Source organism: Pan paniscus, chromosome 3 (genome assembly GCF_029289425.2).
Source record: "Pan paniscus chromosome 3, NHGRI_mPanPan1-v2.0_pri, whole genome shotgun sequence".
Lineage (NCBI taxonomy): Eukaryota > Metazoa > Chordata > Mammalia > Primates > Hominidae > Pan > Pan paniscus.
The window spans coordinates 151,464,720-151,481,852 of NC_073252.2; the positions used below are offsets into that span (position 1 = coordinate 151,464,720).

Sequence of the window (17,133 nt, forward strand, 5' to 3'; positions counted from 1 at the left end):
ATGACAATATATTAGGCTTTAAATCATAGCAAATTACTCTGCAAAATAGCGTTGTTAATTGTGTCAAAAACTGTTAATATGATTGTGAAATTTTAACATCTTTTCATTTGAAGAAATATTGTAGGGTAGAGAATTGCCTTGTCAGGTTAAGACCTTAACATAGTTAAATTGTTGTAGATTTCTTTAAAAAAAAAAAACTTATAAATGTGTACTTTAAAAGTGTGTTAATATGATTTTTTTCTTTAAACGTTTTTTGAAAGTTTCAGATCAGAAATACACACTGTCAGGTTTTTATTCTTTTATTTTGTAGACACCATTTACTATTTTCTGTTTCTTGCCCTTTTCAAGCTTCTCTTGCCCTTTTCAAGCTGATTCCGTAGCATCTGTGGCTGTATGCCCACCTCTATCCACTCATCAGCTGTTTATTGAGTGCTGATGAAGTGATAGGCATTGTGCATTCGAAGCACGAGATGCTTAGAATCTCCTGGGGTAGATAGACCTTGACCATGTTGTTGTGAGAAGTGTTACAAAAGGTCAGGTAGAAGTTGCTGTGGTGTCTGAAAGGGTATTTTTAAGCCAGGACATGAAGCATAAATCAGATTTAGCTAGGTGGAGAGGTGGGTGGGTTGGAGGAGTGGGTGCAAGGCAAAGGGACAGAAAATTCAAAGGTGTTGAGGCAAGCAGAGCAGAAACGAGACCAGTGAGGTTGGAGCATGCGCAGGGAGGTCGAGACTAGGCAGGCGCCGGAAGTTTATAGCGACAGCAGAGGATTTGGGACTTTTGCCAAGTGAGAAGTCTTTGAAGAGTTTTAAGCAAATAGTGGCATGACCAGATTTGTATATGGGTAAATTCACTCTTGGTGCAGTGTGGAGAATGGAGTGGAAAGGGCAGAGGTGGATGCAGGGAGACTAGGAGGAAGTTACTGCACCATCATTTTTTTGTGTAGTTTCGTGGTGTTAGAGTATTTATTTTGACTTTGTAGGCTGTACAGTCTCTGTTGCAAGTACTCAACTCTGCTATCATAGCATGAAGGCAATGGTAGACAGTCCATAAAGGAACGGGCATGGCTGTGTTCCAATAAAACTTTGCTGACAAAAATAAGCAGCAAACTGGATTTAACCTGTGGGCATAGTTTGCCAACCCCTGATATCTGGGGTATTAAGAAAGAGGAGAAGTGAGTGGGTTTAAGGGCTCATGAAGGAGGTACAATCAGTATGACTTGGTTATGGATTTGTTTGAGGAGAGTATGAGAAGCTGAAGTGAAAGGGGTTTTCAGGTTTCTGGCTTAAACAACTGGATAAATAATGATAGGGTTGATGAATAATGGTGCTAAGATGAGGCACACAGCAAAGGTGGCCAGGTTGGGGTGTGTGAGGATTCAGGTGGATGCCCAGTCACTGGTTGGACATATGGGTATGGAGAGGACTAAGCTAGAGGAATCGATGTGGGAGGGTTCAGCATGCCAACAAGCTCCCCTGGGAGAGAGTGAAGAGGGCATAGGCGGCATCCAGCATAACTCAGTGTCTGATGGTTAAAGGAGCAACAGCTGGCAGAGGAACCAGAGAGAAAGAAAAACCGAGAGGGACAAGTGGTTCAGGCTGTAACAGGACAGGGGGCTGGTGGCAGCAGGGAGAGTGGTGAACAAAAGGAGAAGTTTCTGTTGGATTTGGCCGTGTGAGGATCATTTGTAACCTTAGTTAAAGCAGTTTCAGAGCTGGGCATGGTAGTGCACGCTTGTAGTCCCAGCTACTCAGGAGGCTGAGGTGGGAGGATTGCTTGAGGCCAGGAGTTTGAGGCTGCATTGCACTATGATTGTGCCTGTGAATTGCCACTGTGCTTCAGCCTGGGCAGTATAACAAGTATTTTATTTTTTTTTGAGACGGAGTTTCACTCTTGTCACCCAGGCTGGAGTGCAGTGGCACGATCTCAGCTCACTGAAACCTCCACCTCCTGGGTTCAAGTGATTGTCCTGCCTCAGCCTCCCAAGTAGCTGGGACTACAGGTGTGCACCACTATGCCCAGCTAGTTTTTTCTTTTTTTGATGGAGTCTCGTTCTGTCGCCCAGGCTGGAGTGCAGTGGCGTGATCTCGGCACACTGCAAGCTCTGCCTCTCAGGTTCACGCCATTCTCCTGCCTCAGCCTCCCGAGTAGCTGGGACTACAGGCGCCCGCCACCACACCCAGCTAATTTTTTGTATTTTTAGTAGAGACGGGGTTTCACCATGTTATCCAGGATGGTCTTGATCTCCTGACCCCGTGATCCGCCCGCCTCGGCCTCCCAAAGTGCTGAGATTACAGGCGTGAGCCACAATGCCTGGCCATTTTTTTTTGTATTTTTAGTAGAGACGGGGTTTCACCATTTTGGCCAGGCTAGTCTCCAACTGCGTCACCTCAGATGATCCACCCACCTCGGCCTCCCAAAGTGCTGGGATTACAGGCATGAGCCACTGCACCCAGCCTAACAAGTCTCTTTTAATTTTAAAGATAAATTTTAAAAATTAAAAATCAGTTTCAGAAAGTGGGCTTTTTCTGTTTGATGTTGGGATTTGTTCATAGACAAATTTAAAAATCTAGTTCTTCAGGCTGGTGTGTTGGTGCACACCTGTAATCCTAGCACTTTGGGAGGCTGAGGTGGGTGGATTGCTTGAGCCCAGGAGTTCAAAACCAGCCTGGGCAATATGGTGAAGCTCCGTCTCTATAAAAAATACACAAATTAGCCATGTGTGGTGGTGTGCGCCTGTAGTCCCAGCTACTTGGGAGGCTGAGGTGGAGGTTGCATGCGCCAAGATTGCACTACCCGACTCCAGCCTGGGAAACAGAGTGAGACCCTGTCTCAAAAAACAAAACAAAAAAATCTAGTTTAAGATTTTAGATTCATTTTACAAATCATATTATTCTATTTAAGAATACTAGCAGATATGAACAATGATTTCTTTAAAAGAGTATTTAATGTTTGGTCCCATTTACAAACTTAATTAAACTCCTTAAATATTTTTACTGCATTAAAAATATATTTTATTCTTTTTCTTAAAAAAAGATTAAAAGAGTCACGGTTCACTACAGCCTTGACCTCTTGGGCTCAATCAATCATCCCACCTCAGCCTTCCTAGTAGCTGGGACTATAAGCGCACATCACCACGCCTGGCTAATTCTGGTATTTTTTCTAGTAGAGACGGGGTTTTGCCATGTCTCCTAGCTGGTCTGCAACTCCTGGGCTCCAGTGATCCACTGCCTTGGCCTCCCAAAGTGCTGGGATTACAGATGTGAACCACTACTGTGCCTGACCTATTCTTTTTTTCTGTATTTTAATTGCCTGAATGACAATTGAAGTAGTTTAAAATGTATTCTTTTATAATGTACTTGGGTAAGTTTTATAAATCTAACAAACATAATTGTAGTGATTCTTCTTAGTAATGCATCTTTCCTGGGTTTTTAAATAGGTACTCCCTATTAAGCCAGCCTAGGCTTTGGAGAATGCCTTCTTACCTTGCCAAGATTTGATGTTAGGACTGTGGCTCCCGGGTGGAGTACCTTTTTGGAATCACTATGCCAGAGACATTAAACTTAATGAAAGAGGAAGTCTCATAGCCCATGTCTTTTAGATTCACATACTGCACTGAGTAACTTTTTGCTGTATTCACATGCCTGTAGCCCCCACCCTCCTACCCAAGGTTGTATCCCTTGATTTGATTTTTCATTTTCCTTTTCTTAAATATGTGTTGACATCATCCCAGGGGCTGTTAAGATCTTTAAATTTGACAGAGTCTTGCATTCTTTTTATATGCTTTTGTCTCTTTCATCCATAACTCTTCCCTGTTAAAAATGATAGTCAATTGAATTTTGGACATCTCTTTTTTTTTTATTTTTTATTTTTTTGGTCTAACTTGAGGGTCATGGTTTCTAGGTCATTGTACTGATGGAAGGCACACTTAGAATTTTGTTACTTTGTAAACCTACTTTAAAATAACAATAGATTCCTGTGTTTAAATAACATTTTCAACAAACATTAGAAACACCAAACTCCAGTGTTCCTGTGTATATTTAGAACATATTCACCTGCTTATAGGTGTAATAAGGAATTTTCATGTTGCCCGAGGGAGAACTTATGATTTTCATTAGAATGTAAGCTCAGTGACAGTCCTGAGAACAGATTTCTCTGTTTAGCTTACTGTTGTATATCCACTAAAAAGAATAATGCCCAGCATTTAGCAGATACTCAGATATTTATTGAATAAATGAAAAAGTGTAGTTTCTGAATACTTGATAGATTGTTTATTATTAGTGTGAGATTGAGCCTTTTACTTAAAGTTCTTTTCCTCCTTTTTTCTTCTTTTAGGCAGAAACCACTAATACTAGCCTCTTGCAGGTGCAACTGGAATGCAGTTTACATAATAAAGTGTGTCAGCAATTAAAGGTAAAATAAAATATGTAGTGTTTTCTCTCTGCTTTCCTTCCTGCCTCTTTGCTTAAAAATAAAACACAAGGCTGGGCGCTGTGGCTCATGCCTGTAATCCCAGCACTTTGGGAGGCCGAGGCGAGTGGATCACGAAGTCAGGAGATAGAGACCATCCTGGCTAACACGGTGAAGCTCCGTCTCTACTAAAAATACAAAAAAATTAGCCAGGCGTGCTGGCGGGTGCCTGTAGTCCCAGCTACTTGGGAGGCTGAGGCAGGAGAATGGCGTGAACCTGGGAGGCGGAGCTTGCAGTGAGCCGAGGTCGCGCCACTGCACTCCAGCCTGGGTGACAGAGTGAGACTCCGTCTCAAAATAAAATAAAATAAAATAAAACAAAACACAAAACAGCATATTCTGTTCTCACACACGTCCCATTATGTTAAATGCTTCTCCTTTCCTCCATAGTTTGAAACCACAAAGTTGAGATGATTTTTTTTTTCCCTTTTTTCCTCCTCCTTCCAACTGTAGGGTTGTTATCTGGAATCTGATGATGTTTTGCGTCTACAAATGAGCATAATGGTAACAATGGAAAACTTTTCGAAAGAATTTGAAGAAAACACACAAGATTTGTTAGATCATCTCTCTATTGTTTACGTAGCTACAGATGAATCTGAGACCTCAGGTAAGGTGGAATGTTTAAAAATTTTCATTATATTTTCATCAGTCTGCATCATCATTCTATAGCATTTATGAACAGATTGTATCATAGCAAACCAAGACAAATAGCCTTTGCTTTAATTATTAAGTGATTGTAGTAGTAACTCGTTCTCAACCTACAACTGCTAAGAAGGCTGTATTATTTTGGGGAGAAGTGACAACTGCAAACTATTCTGAGTTTCCTTAGGAATAATTTTTCTTCATGTTTGGAGACAGTAAGGAAATTAAATGGGCATGACAGTTTAATATAAATATTTACAAAGTATTTGAAGTCTTGGGTTTCTTGTTCCACTTTTAATGATTTGCCTAAGCTCATTTAACCACATCATGCTGTTTTGTATTTTAAATAGCTAATAGGTTGCGGTTGTTCCTGGATGCTTGACAAGTTAGGTAGAATTTCAGTGTTCAGTTTTATGAATTTTATCTTTGGAAATGTGTGTCCTACTTATCAGAAATAAATGCATTCATCTGTTTAACTTCCTAAGAACTTTTTTCAGAGACACATTCTGTGATCCATGAAATTCCTAACGTAGAGTATACTAGTATCTTTTGGTTATCAAGACTTCTGAATGTGACTGTATATATGTATTCGTATTCAATGGTTTTTATTCTTTGGGTTTTTTTTGTTTGTTTTTTGGTTTTGTTTCTGTTTTTGTTTTTTTTAGACAGGATTTTGCTGTGTAGCCCAGGTGGGAGCACAGAGATGTGATCTCGGCTCACTGCAACCTCAGCCTCCTGGGCTCAAGCGATCCTGCCACCTTGGCCTCCCAAGTAGCTGGGACCACAGGCGCACACCACTATGCCTGGCTAATTTAAACCTTTTTTTTTTTTTTTTTTTTTTTTTTGTAGAGACAAGGTCTCCCTGTGTTGCTCAGGATGGTCTTGAACTCCTGGGCTCAAGCATTCCTCCCCGCTTGGCCTCCCAAAGTGCTGGGATTGCAAGCATGAGCCACCGTGCCCTGCTTTGGCAGTCTTAATTGGTTAAACAGCCTTTACCTTTCAATCTTCAGAGCTGGCTGTGGTAGTGCTGGATCAGCAGGAGAGCTCTCCTGTCCTCAGTGCTTGGTGATTCTCATAGTGGCCAGGTGAACATCTATGAGGGCAGATCCCTGACCCATGGGGACCACTTCTGTGGGTGAGGGCTAAAAGGAAGCCTGAAACCTGAGATCTCAGGATTTTCTTCTTTCCAAATGTGGTTATCCAAATGAGGAAATGAGGAGCTTTCTAATCAACAGGAGAACATAGCTTTATTTGAAGTCGTCCAGTTGGTTAGTTTCATTCAGAAGAGCATTGTGTGACCCTAAACTCAGAATTTTGCTCCTGGTAGTTCCTCATCATTTAGAGGGCTTAGGTTGGTAGGCATTTTTACGAGGATCTTTTTTCTTGTGATTAAAAAAGAAAAAAAAAAAAAAAGAAAACACCTCCTAGTTTTGATTTCAGTTTTGAGAAACAAGTTAACATTTTTTATAGAAATGTGTAATGTGGTATTTTAATGATTATATGAAGGTGTGAGAATGAGATGGCTCTGTTTTAATCTGTGATTAAATACTCTGCTTTAATACTCTGATTCTTTTGGACAGATGATTCAGCAGTAAATATGTATATATTACATTCAGGAAACAGCCTTATATGGATACAGGTAATTGTAAATGCTTACCTAAAGAAACTTTTAAAATTGCAAGTGTGCATTTAATTATAGAATATGAGGGTTTTTCAGGAACAGAGACAGAAGCACTATCTTTATTCTTTTTTGCTTTAATTTAAGCCCATTTGCCCTTGCTTGAACCTCTGTTTGTATGAAGATTGTCAGCATCCCCTCCATATGGTTATGGCACAGATGCTGAGCAGTTGCTATGTATGGCTGGTCTGTGCTATTTATTCTAACAGTTCATTCAAACTGGATAAATACTCTCCCAGCTGAGAGTAGTCACGTGGGACTTTTCTTTTATTTCAGGATATACGCCATTTCTCACAGAGAGATGCTCTGTCTCTGCAGTTTGAACCAGTACTACTACCTACTTCTACAACAAACTTTACAAAAATTGCTTCTTTTACCTGCAAAGGTACAGATTTTTAAACAGATTGTCATTTGACCTTTGTTATCTGGTTGTCATGATGGCAACTCTTTCTACAACTACAGATTAGGCATGGTTTCAAAAAAGTGAAGGGAATGCATTTGATTTCAAGAAGTCCCAGCCTTAGTAGTTCTAAGATAGTATGATGTAGAAACTATTGTTGATGCCACTTTTATTCTGTCACATATGTAGAATTTTGAGTTTAAAGCTTAATATTCTGTGTTGATAACGATTAGGAAGGAAAGCACTGTTAGGTTTTTGACAGGAGTCTATGCAGGCTGTTTTTGAGGGAAAATTGGCAAATCTCTATGAAAATTTAAAATGCACATATTTACTCTTCGATCCTTAATTCTAGTTTTGAGAGTTTATCCTCCAGATATGTATGTATTGAAAACTGTACCTATAAGAAATGTGTGTTTGTTAGGACAGAACAGCTGATCATCTGTGTTCAGATGTGAGAGAGTGTTCAGAAACATGCATGGACAGCGATGCGAGCAGTGTGTGGACATTTAATTTTTTTTTAGAGGATATCTGTGTACTTATACATGCACAGAACAGCTGGAAGGATGTTGGAGAAACTGCTAACAGCTGCCTCCTCTAAGATAATTGGGAGTCAGGGTGAAGAAAGGTAGATTTTATTTTCACATTTTTTGTTAGTGTTTGAATTTTTAAAAACCATATATATAACTTTTAAAAAGTTGGTTATTAGCATCAGAGAGTTAAGAATTGAACACAAGCGACTCAATATTATAACCTAATCAAGGAGAGCTTAAAAGTATTATTTTGATCAATCAGCACTGCTTTCAAATGCAGCCCACTTTTTGCTGGTCAGCTCCCTTTTGCTCTTTAGGTTTTATTCCTTTCTTGCTCGTGCCTCCACACATTCCCCCTTACTCTGCCAAGTGAGCTTCTTGTTTCACTTTTGTCATTTCTGGTAGAGAAGTTGGTTTTTAAAAGTATGGACTTCTGGATAATTGGCAACAAAGAAGATGACAGGAACATTTGAGAAAGTAGTTACCTTTTATGTCTGATTCACTATTTTAATGGAGACAGAAAAGTGAATAAAAATTTATAAATAAGACATATATCTTTCATTCAGGCTTAATGAAAGAAAAGGTACTTAAGCTTCACATTTATTTCTTTATACCACAAAGCAGCTACATCATGTGACAGTGGAATTATAGAAGATGTGAAGAAAACAACACACACTCCAACACTAAAAGCATGCCTCTTCTCTTCTGTGGCTCAGGGGTAGGTTACTTCCACTTTCCCTGAAATCTTATATGGTGGTTGTTGTTGTTTTCCCCTCTAGAAATGGTTTAAAAATATAGTGATATGATTTGTATGATTCTCTCTCTCTCTGGCCTTGCCTCCCCTTGCCTTAGCATTGCTAACAGGCAGTGAAAGGGATATTAGCTGAGTGGGGAAAAGGAAGTGAAATAATTCAGTTTATGAAATAGGTTCAGCATCAGGCATCCAGATGTGTGAAAAGAGTACATATTCACATGGTGTTTCTGAGTTGACTTCAGGTTCTGGTTTGGTCCTGGCGGCCTCTGTGAGCTGTGCTGGCCGCAGCCTGGTTGCTTCCCCTCGGGCTTCCAGTTGCTCCCTATGTGAGCCAGAAGGTTGAAGGAGGCGATTGCCAAAGTTGTCTCTGGCACTAGCTTTCATTTAGTAACGTTTTATGATGCTCCTGTTTTTGCAATTAGAGGCTTATAAGAGGGCTGACTGTTGTCCCACACTCAGGCCTGATAGCATGCATGTCGTCTGTTCACAGGTATTTTAGAATGGACTCTTCTGCAACCCAGTTTCACATAGAGACTCATGAGAACACATCAGGACTTTGGTCAATATGGTACCGCAACCATTTTGACCGTAGTGTTGTATTAAATGATGTGTTTCTTTCCAAGGAGACCAAGCACATGTTAAAGGTACCTATAGTATTTTTTCCCCAAGTTTTAGCTTATTTTAAGCTTTGTTTAAGGTCAGATGCTGTGAAATTATTTCTATAAAATAATAAAAAATATTCCAAATGCTATGAAGTTATTATTTATATAAAATTTTATGATTTTTAAAACATGTATTTTTCTTTTAACATTTTCAGAATTACTTTTAGGAGACTTCTCTTTCTCTCTTTTTAAAAAACTGTTTTTAAAAGAGCTCAAAGGGACCAGGATATAGCCTTTCAAAATTATTTGCTCTTACCATTATTCAAAAATATTATGTATATGTATTATTCTAAAAAGATTAATAAAAATGAGCCTGGTTCATGATAAAATAGTAGGTTTTTTGCAAAATATCACTTACTGAAATTTCAAGATTACTTTTGTGAAATTTAAAACAGTGTCATCTTAAGCATTATTTGTAACCTATCATTTCTATAAAAATATTGCAACTTTTGATCTGGAAATAACTGAGTAAAATCATACTTTCTGAAGTATAGAAGAATGTTAGCATCATACTTAATAATGATTTTAATCATAATTAGTGTTAGGAAAAGTAATTTCTCTTGCTTCTTTTCTTTTTAGATTCTGAATTTCACTGGCCCTTTATTTCTACCTCCAGGCTGTTGGAATATATTTTCTTTGAAACTTGCTGTTAAAGACATTGCCATAAATCTATTCACCAATGTATTTTTGACTACAAACATAGGTGCCATTTTTGCAATACCTCTACAGATTTATTCAGCACCAACCAAGGTATTTTCTACAATACTATATGTGTGTTACAGTTTTCTTAATTACTGTTGCTTTTTATTAACCTTTAGTGCTTGAGTTTTATTAACTGGGTTAAGCTCACGTTCTTTAAGGCTAAGAAACTGAAGGATATTCCCAGGCCAGTCTTGGATGATAAATTGTTCAGACATAAAAATCTTTATTTGGAAAGAGTTTTCTTTTTTATAAAGTAATTTGAAGTTCTTGAATGAAATAAGGCATGACCAATAGATTAATAGATGTCATTTTCATTTATTTCCAAAATTTGTAGAGCAACCAATATGTGTTTGCTATAGAAAACACAGGTTGGCTTTTAGTACATACTTGCAATGACTTAATAAATTAAATTGTTAAATGCTTTATTTGGATCTCTTCTAAGTGACTCTTAGTTGCTCGTAATCCTTGAATTTGCTTAGTGGGCCAAGTATAAAGCCTGAAAAGATTCACAATTAAGAAAATGCTTTCTAAAATGTGGCTAAATTATATTTCATTTAGACCGTCTTAAATATGTCTCTTTCTTTAATATTTATTTCTTTTCATTTGGTTATTATTTTTGCTTCTTTTTGCTCCAAGCTATTTTGTATAACTCTGGGTTCTGGTTTTTCTATGCAACATTCATGCAACCATCTTTATTTTTTTTCTCACTTATAGTGTGGATCTTTCATAGTTAGAAATGCCTCATGCTTAACTAGCTGTAAGCGTACAGATAGGAATTCTAAAATTAAACAATGTAAGGTTAATTCCATTTATCCATATTTTGAGCAGGGGTGGTTTCTTAGAAATTTTTTTTCTATTCAAGAGATGCATATCAGCAGAGTGTGGGAGGAGCAGGCAGGTTTCAGGTGTACCTGTAGGAAATGGGAAATTAAATGTCCTGAATAGCTAGGAGTTGTTATAGATTGGCATACTGTTTCCCAGAGGATTAGAGTTCAATTAAAAAAAACAAAGCTTCTGACCACTGAGAATGTCCTGAGACTAATCTAATCTTTTCTTTTTTTAATTTTTAATTTTTTTTACAGTTAGGGTCTCACTCTGTTGCCCAGGCTTCAGTGCAGCCATGTGATCATAATCTTTATTTAATTCAGATGGCAGTTTGGTGTCTTGTGGGCCCAAGGGTCATTATTGTCATTGATTATTGTGCCTGCAGAATCCACTCAGTGACCCTCCTAGGGAGAGACAGTTCAGATTTCTCTGAAAATTCCTTAACAATTAGAAAGTAATTTTTTGGCTCGTGGTTAAAGGGAAGTTCACTGAGGTGCAGGCCAATGTCTGCTTTGAATTTTAGTGCATTAGAATTTTTATGTTTAGTGCTGTGTTTTAAGTTATTCATATATTACTTTTCAATCTAGGAAGGGAGTCTGGGTTTTGAAGTGATAGCACATTGTGGCATGCATTATTTCATGGGAAAATCAAAAGCAGGTAAGTATTTTGCCCTTAGGCTTTCTGTAGAACTCTAGTTTGGGGGATGGGAAGTAGTGAGGAAAACTAGCATTTGTCAATGGAATAATTAGTTCTGTAAAGGCATCATATTCTGTAGAGAGGATGATCATTAACAGAATGACTTAAAATTGTTAAGAACCCTCCAGAAACACCTGGGGTACTGTAAATAATGCCCCTTTATTATCTAGTAGCTTGTACTTCCGCAAGGGGTTTTTTTTTTTTTTCAAATAACATTGTTCGATCATCACAGCACCCATAGGAAAAATTGGAAGATTCTGATTCTTTTATGAAAGAACTGACTAGAAGTTAGTAAAAATAACTTGGAATTGTATTTGAGGACTTAAGTTATAGGAGTGTAAACATCTTGCAGATGGTGCTAGTTGTGATTTGAGACTGAAGGGCCTTAGTGTTGATGTACAAGCTGTTTCTTGTTTTGAGTTTTTTTTTTTTTTTTGTCTTTTGATTTATAGAGATATTTAGGGAGAGTTTTAAAGTATAGTTTTGTTTTTTTTTTTTAAAGATTCCCTCCTCTCCTTCCTGATACCCTCCTTAGCAAGACAGAACAAATCTGTTGGTAGAATGAGGTGAACAATAGACCAGTTATAAACATGCATCTTCTCTAGGATCGGCTCCTGGTCTGTGCCCCCCTTCAAGAACTACTGTTTTCCCTCAGCACTCTAGATAGTGACCTGGAACACTCGTTGATGATTAGCATGTGTGTGGAAGGAGTTTTGCATTTTAGATTTAAAGCTGTTAAAAATGTTCCAAGTATAATTTTGTTTCAGGCTGTATTCATGAGCCATGTGTCTTTTACGTTATTACCTTTACATAATTCGATTTAGTTTTGTTTTATGACATGTTTGTTTAATTTGATATCATTTGCCATTGAGTTAGAGGGACTTTTAATAAATAAGCAGCAGAGACAGAGGTGGCATTTATTAACTCTACAGTCCTCTCAGTTTAAGAAGTTTAATATTAAGCCCTTGGCATTATTTACTAATTGAATTATGTTTTCTGTAAATCTAAATATGGAATCTGATCTAACTTTTAGGAAATCCTAATTGGAATGGGAGCCTTTCTCTGGATCAATCTACCTGGAATGTGGATTCTGAACTTGCAAATAAATTGTATGAAAGATGGAAGAAATATAAAAATGGTGACGTCTGCAAGTACGTCTCCACTGTCTTCTTTTTTGTTCGGTGGTGGGGAGACACTGTTACAGTAGTCCCTCCTTACCTGCGGGGACACATTCTAAGACCCCCCTCTCACCCCACCGTAGATGCCTGAAACTGTAGCAGACCCTATATACTATGCATGAATTTATTTTTCCTTCATCATAATTTCACAAATAGAAGATTCATTCTTACTGTAAATCTTAGCAGTCTCAGCATACAATTTTTTTCTATTAAGTCGACAACTTTCACCTTTTTGGGTAAAAGGAAGTACTTTATGGCTTCTCTTTGGCATATCTGAATTGTCAGCATCACTCTTCTTGCACTTTAAAGCCATTATTAAGTCAAATAAGGGCTACTTGAACAAAAGCACTGTGACGCCAGGACAGTTGACCTGATGACTGAGATGGCTACTAAGTGATTAGCAGGCAGGTAGGGCAGAGGGATGATTTGCATGTCCCAGACAAGATGGAGTGGGGCGGCTTGAACTTTCATCATGCTACTCAGTACTGTGTGTAATATAAAAGTTATGAATTATTTCTGGAATTTTTCACTTAATATTTTCAGACCCCAGTTGACCACAGGTAACTGAAACTTTGGAAAGCAAAACTGTGCATAAGGGCCAACGACTGCACACAGTATTTTATTGACATTACAGTCCATAGTTTCTAGTGATCGATACTTCTCTCCAGCTTTTAATTTTGACAAATTTCAAACCTCAGAAGTTGAGGGTAGTGCAGTGAATTCTCAAATATTCCTCATCTAGATTTTGTTCACCAGATGTTCACATTTTATCACTTTTGCTTTATTTCTCTATGTGTACACACACACATAGAAACACATACACGCACAGACTTTTGGCCGAGTCATCAAAAGTGAGCTGTAGATGTCATACTTCAACTCTCAGTACTTTATTAGGAAATTCTTTATTTCCTAAAGAGAATATTTTCTTATATATAACTATACTACCATTGCATACCCAACAAACTTGACATTCATGTAATTATATTGTTTAATATACAGTCTGTGTTAAAATTTTCCCTAGTTGATCCAGTAGTGTTCATTATAGCTGCTTTTTTCTTTATCTTTTCTTTTAACCCAGAATCCATTTAAAGGCCATGCATTGCATTTGGTTGTCTTGTTTTCTTAGTTTTCTTTAGACTAGTGTTCCTGCCTTTCATCATCTTTCATCATGTTGATACTTTTTAAAAGTTCAGGCCAGTTGTTTTATAAAACATTCCACACTCTGAATTTTTCTGATTGTTTCCTCAAGTTCATGTTCTGGTTAAATGTTTCTGGCAAGAATATGAGTTATCTGGTTGAAATTGTGTCTGTATTATTTCATCTCATCAGGAAGTACGTAAATGTCTGTTCCATTATTGGCATTGCTGAGTTGAGTCGCTTGGTTTAGGTGATGAGTGACAGAACTCTCCATTGTACATACCTTTTTCCTTGTGTAATTAATAAATCTGTGCTGTGATAATTTGATAAATTACCGTATAAACGCCCTGTTCCCTAAGGATGTTTTATCCCATGGTTTTAGTATCTATTGATAATCCTTGCCAGAATCAATTGTTAGACTAATGGCTGCAAAATGATGTTTCTGATTATTTTGTTCATTCTACATTTATTGGCAGATTTTTTTTTTTTCTAAAAGAGTGTTTCTCTTGCTTTTAAGCATCACTCTGATTCTTTAGTTGCAGTGTTGTACTCTCTTACCATCACTATTATTTTTGATGATAAATTGTTCCAAATTTGGCTGGTAGGAGCCCTTCGGCTGGCTTGTGTGGCCCTTTGACATGTTCCTGTTGTTGTTTGAGTGCTTCCTTGCTTTCTAGTAAAACAGGGCCTTCTAGGATCAATCTTGTACTTTCCCATCCCCAGACCTAGAATAAACCATTTCCCCAAGAGCCCTTTTCCTTTAAGTGGGAATAGTATTTAGTGATTTCCCTAAATAACAAAATTATTAAATATTAAATTTTTAAATATCAAAATATTTTTCATAATAGTTTCTTTATCAATTAAACAGGAGGAATGTTTTGGGAACAACTCGATTTGCTCACTTGAAGAAATCCAAGGAGTCTGAGTCCTTTGTTTTGTTTTTGCCTCGTTTGATCGCAGAGCCTGGCCTCGTGTTAAACTTCAGCGCAACTGCCCTTAGGAGCAGGATGGTGAGGACAGTGTGTCTTTTCATTTCTTTGTCAGTGACTCCCCAGTGCTTGGGTTTTCAGAGTACCAGATTGTGTCCACCTTTAGCTACCGTTTCAAAGCCAAAATTAAGGCGATGTCAAAAGAACTAGATGAGCAGTAAAACTCTAAACAGACTGAAAATGCAGGAAACAAATAGACTTTGAATTGAGTGTGCCCTCCATAAATGTGTCAGTTAAGAAAGTACTCAACTGCAAACAGCAGAGAAAATCTTGACTGGCTTAACTAGGAGTCATTTTATAACAAGAAGCTCAAAGGGGAGAAGTCCAGAGTGAGTCAGGTTGTGCTCTCTGTGATGCCATAAGGGACTGAGGCTCCTCTCCCTGTCTACTGTCCATCCTTAGCGTGTTGACTTCGGTGCTTGCCTGTGCCTCTCTTGTCCAGCTCCGGTGGCGGGAAGACTGGGCAAAGGGAAGGACGTGCCTCCAGCCGACTTCCATTTATGTCTCATAAGTCTCATGGCTAAGAACTCTATACCACACGTGACATGAATTATAATGTATGACTTATCAGGTGCTCATAGATTTTCTTAGGGATGACATCCTTAGGCTGTTTTTTAACTTTTTATTTTTAAATGATTTCAACTTAGAGAAAAGTTTCAAGAGTAGTATATCAGGAGCTCCCAAAAAGAAAATCAGGAGCTTGCAAAAAGAAAAGAATCTTTTTGCAAAGATTCATCAATTTTTAATGTTTGCCACACTTGCTTGAACATTCTCTTTCTGCATACATGTATCTTTGTGAGCCATCTGAGTGTCAGATGTTATGCCCTTACCTCTAACTTTCAGTGTGAATTATTTAAGAACGAGGGCTTTTTTCTGAACCATAGTATAATGATCAAAATCAGAAAATGCAACAATCATGATGCTGTTATTTAATCTGCAGTAAATATATACAGTATATATGTATATATACTAAATATATACAGTATATATGTATATATACTACATATATACAGTATATGTAGATCAAGTGTTTTCAGATATCCCACTGTCATACTTTCCAGCATTTTTTTTTTTTCTGGTTCAGAATCCAGTCCAGGATTTCTCATTTCATTGGCAGCTCTTTTTAGTCTCCTTTAATCTTCCCCAGCTGTTCTTTGCCTTTTATGACATAGACATTTTTGAAGCGTACTGGCCATTTATTTCCTATGATGTTTCTTGATTGGAGTTACGTGACGTTTCCTCATGATTAGGTTATGCTTTTTGGCCAGAATATCTCAGGAGGGATGCTGTGTCCCTCTCGGGGTTTTAACTTTTCTTTCCTCACACCTAGGTCAAGTACTTTGTGGTGCAGAACCCGTCCTCTTGGCCGGTCTCCTTGCAGCTCCTGCCTCTCTCCTTGTACCCTAAACCCGAAGCCCTAGTGCACCTGCTCCACAGATGGTATGAAGACTTTTTCTGAGAGGCAGTTTGGAAAGTACTTGGGAAGACTTAGAATTACTTAATGTCCTACACTTTTTCAACCAGGACCTGTGTGTGGATGTGGACACAGTATTAACCCATTAGCTCATGGACCTTGGGCATCCTGCCCCTTGGTGCATGTGATTTGATGGAACTACCTGGCTCTGTGTGTTATGTGGCATCTTCAGTGTTACTATGCGAAGTCCACTAACCAACAGATCCTTTTCTTTAGCTAGGGAACCTTTATCATGTTTTTTCACATATACTCCTAACATTTAGACTCACAATCATGGTGATTTCTGGGCAGCATAAATAAGTTTAGTGTTTTAGTCCAATTGGCCCTCCATATCTGCAGGGGAGTTGGTTGCAGGACCCCCTCGGATACTAAAATCTCAAGGATGTTCAAGTCCTTTAAAACCATTGATGGAAAAATTGGCCCTCCTTATTTGAGGGTTCTCCACCTGCGGTTGGTTGAACCTGCAGGTTTGGAACCTGCAGATGCAGAGGGCTGAATGTGTATTCTTGTCTAGCATTAAACAGGAAGAGATGATAATTAGTTCATGTCTGTTATATCTTATTTTCACACAATCACAGTTTTACTTAGAATGTTTCCAGCTTCTCGTTTAGTAAGACCCACCCTTATCCCAGGGTTTCTCAGCTTTCGCAGTATTGGTATTTTGGAGCAGATGGTTCTACCATTCTGTTTGGTGGGGGTGGGAGGGGCCATCTTGTGTGTTGAAGGATGTTTAGCAGCATTCCTGGCTTCTCCCACTAGATGCCAGTAGGATCTCCCCCAGCTGTGACAACCAAAAATGTCTCCAGACGTTGCCCAGTGTTTCCCGTGGGATAAAATTGCCTTTGGTTGAGAGTCACTTTTTTTTTTCAAAAAAGTTGCTTTATATTTAGAGCTTCTGTCACCATATGCTTCCTTATATCCTGTGATGCCAAAGTCATTCATTTAGCAATATTTATTGATCACTGACAATATGGCAGATATGGGTGTGGGAATGTG

At 38.3% G+C, this 17,133-nt stretch overlaps 1 protein-coding gene across 8 annotated transcripts in view; it reads left to right on the forward strand.

The window, feature by feature from the left end:
• The window catches only part of TMEM131L (transmembrane 131 like), a 170,717-nt gene that overhangs the window by 110,571 nt on the left and 43,013 nt on the right, over positions 1-17,133 (forward strand). For 5 of the 8 annotated variants that reach the window (XM_003822591.6, XM_024928630.4, XM_034959296.3 and 2 more), the window contains 11 exons: positions 4,336-4,413; positions 4,924-5,077; positions 6,693-6,751; positions 7,067-7,175; positions 8,342-8,438; positions 8,965-9,118; positions 9,716-9,886; positions 11,251-11,320; positions 12,393-12,510; positions 14,543-14,684; positions 15,994-16,103. In XM_003822591.6, the coding sequence (XP_003822639.4) occupies positions 4,336-4,413; positions 4,924-5,077; positions 6,693-6,751; positions 7,067-7,175; positions 8,342-8,438; positions 8,965-9,118; positions 9,716-9,886; positions 11,251-11,320; positions 12,393-12,510; positions 14,543-14,684; positions 15,994-16,103 (1,262 nt within the window). The remainder of the gene's footprint in view (positions 1-4,335; positions 4,414-4,923; positions 5,078-6,692; positions 6,752-7,066; positions 7,176-8,341; positions 8,439-8,964; positions 9,119-9,715; positions 9,887-11,250; positions 11,321-12,392; positions 12,511-14,542; positions 14,685-15,993; positions 16,104-17,133) is intronic. The other 3 variants (XM_008976170.5, XM_063603961.1, XM_055111944.2) reach the window with 2 other exon arrangements.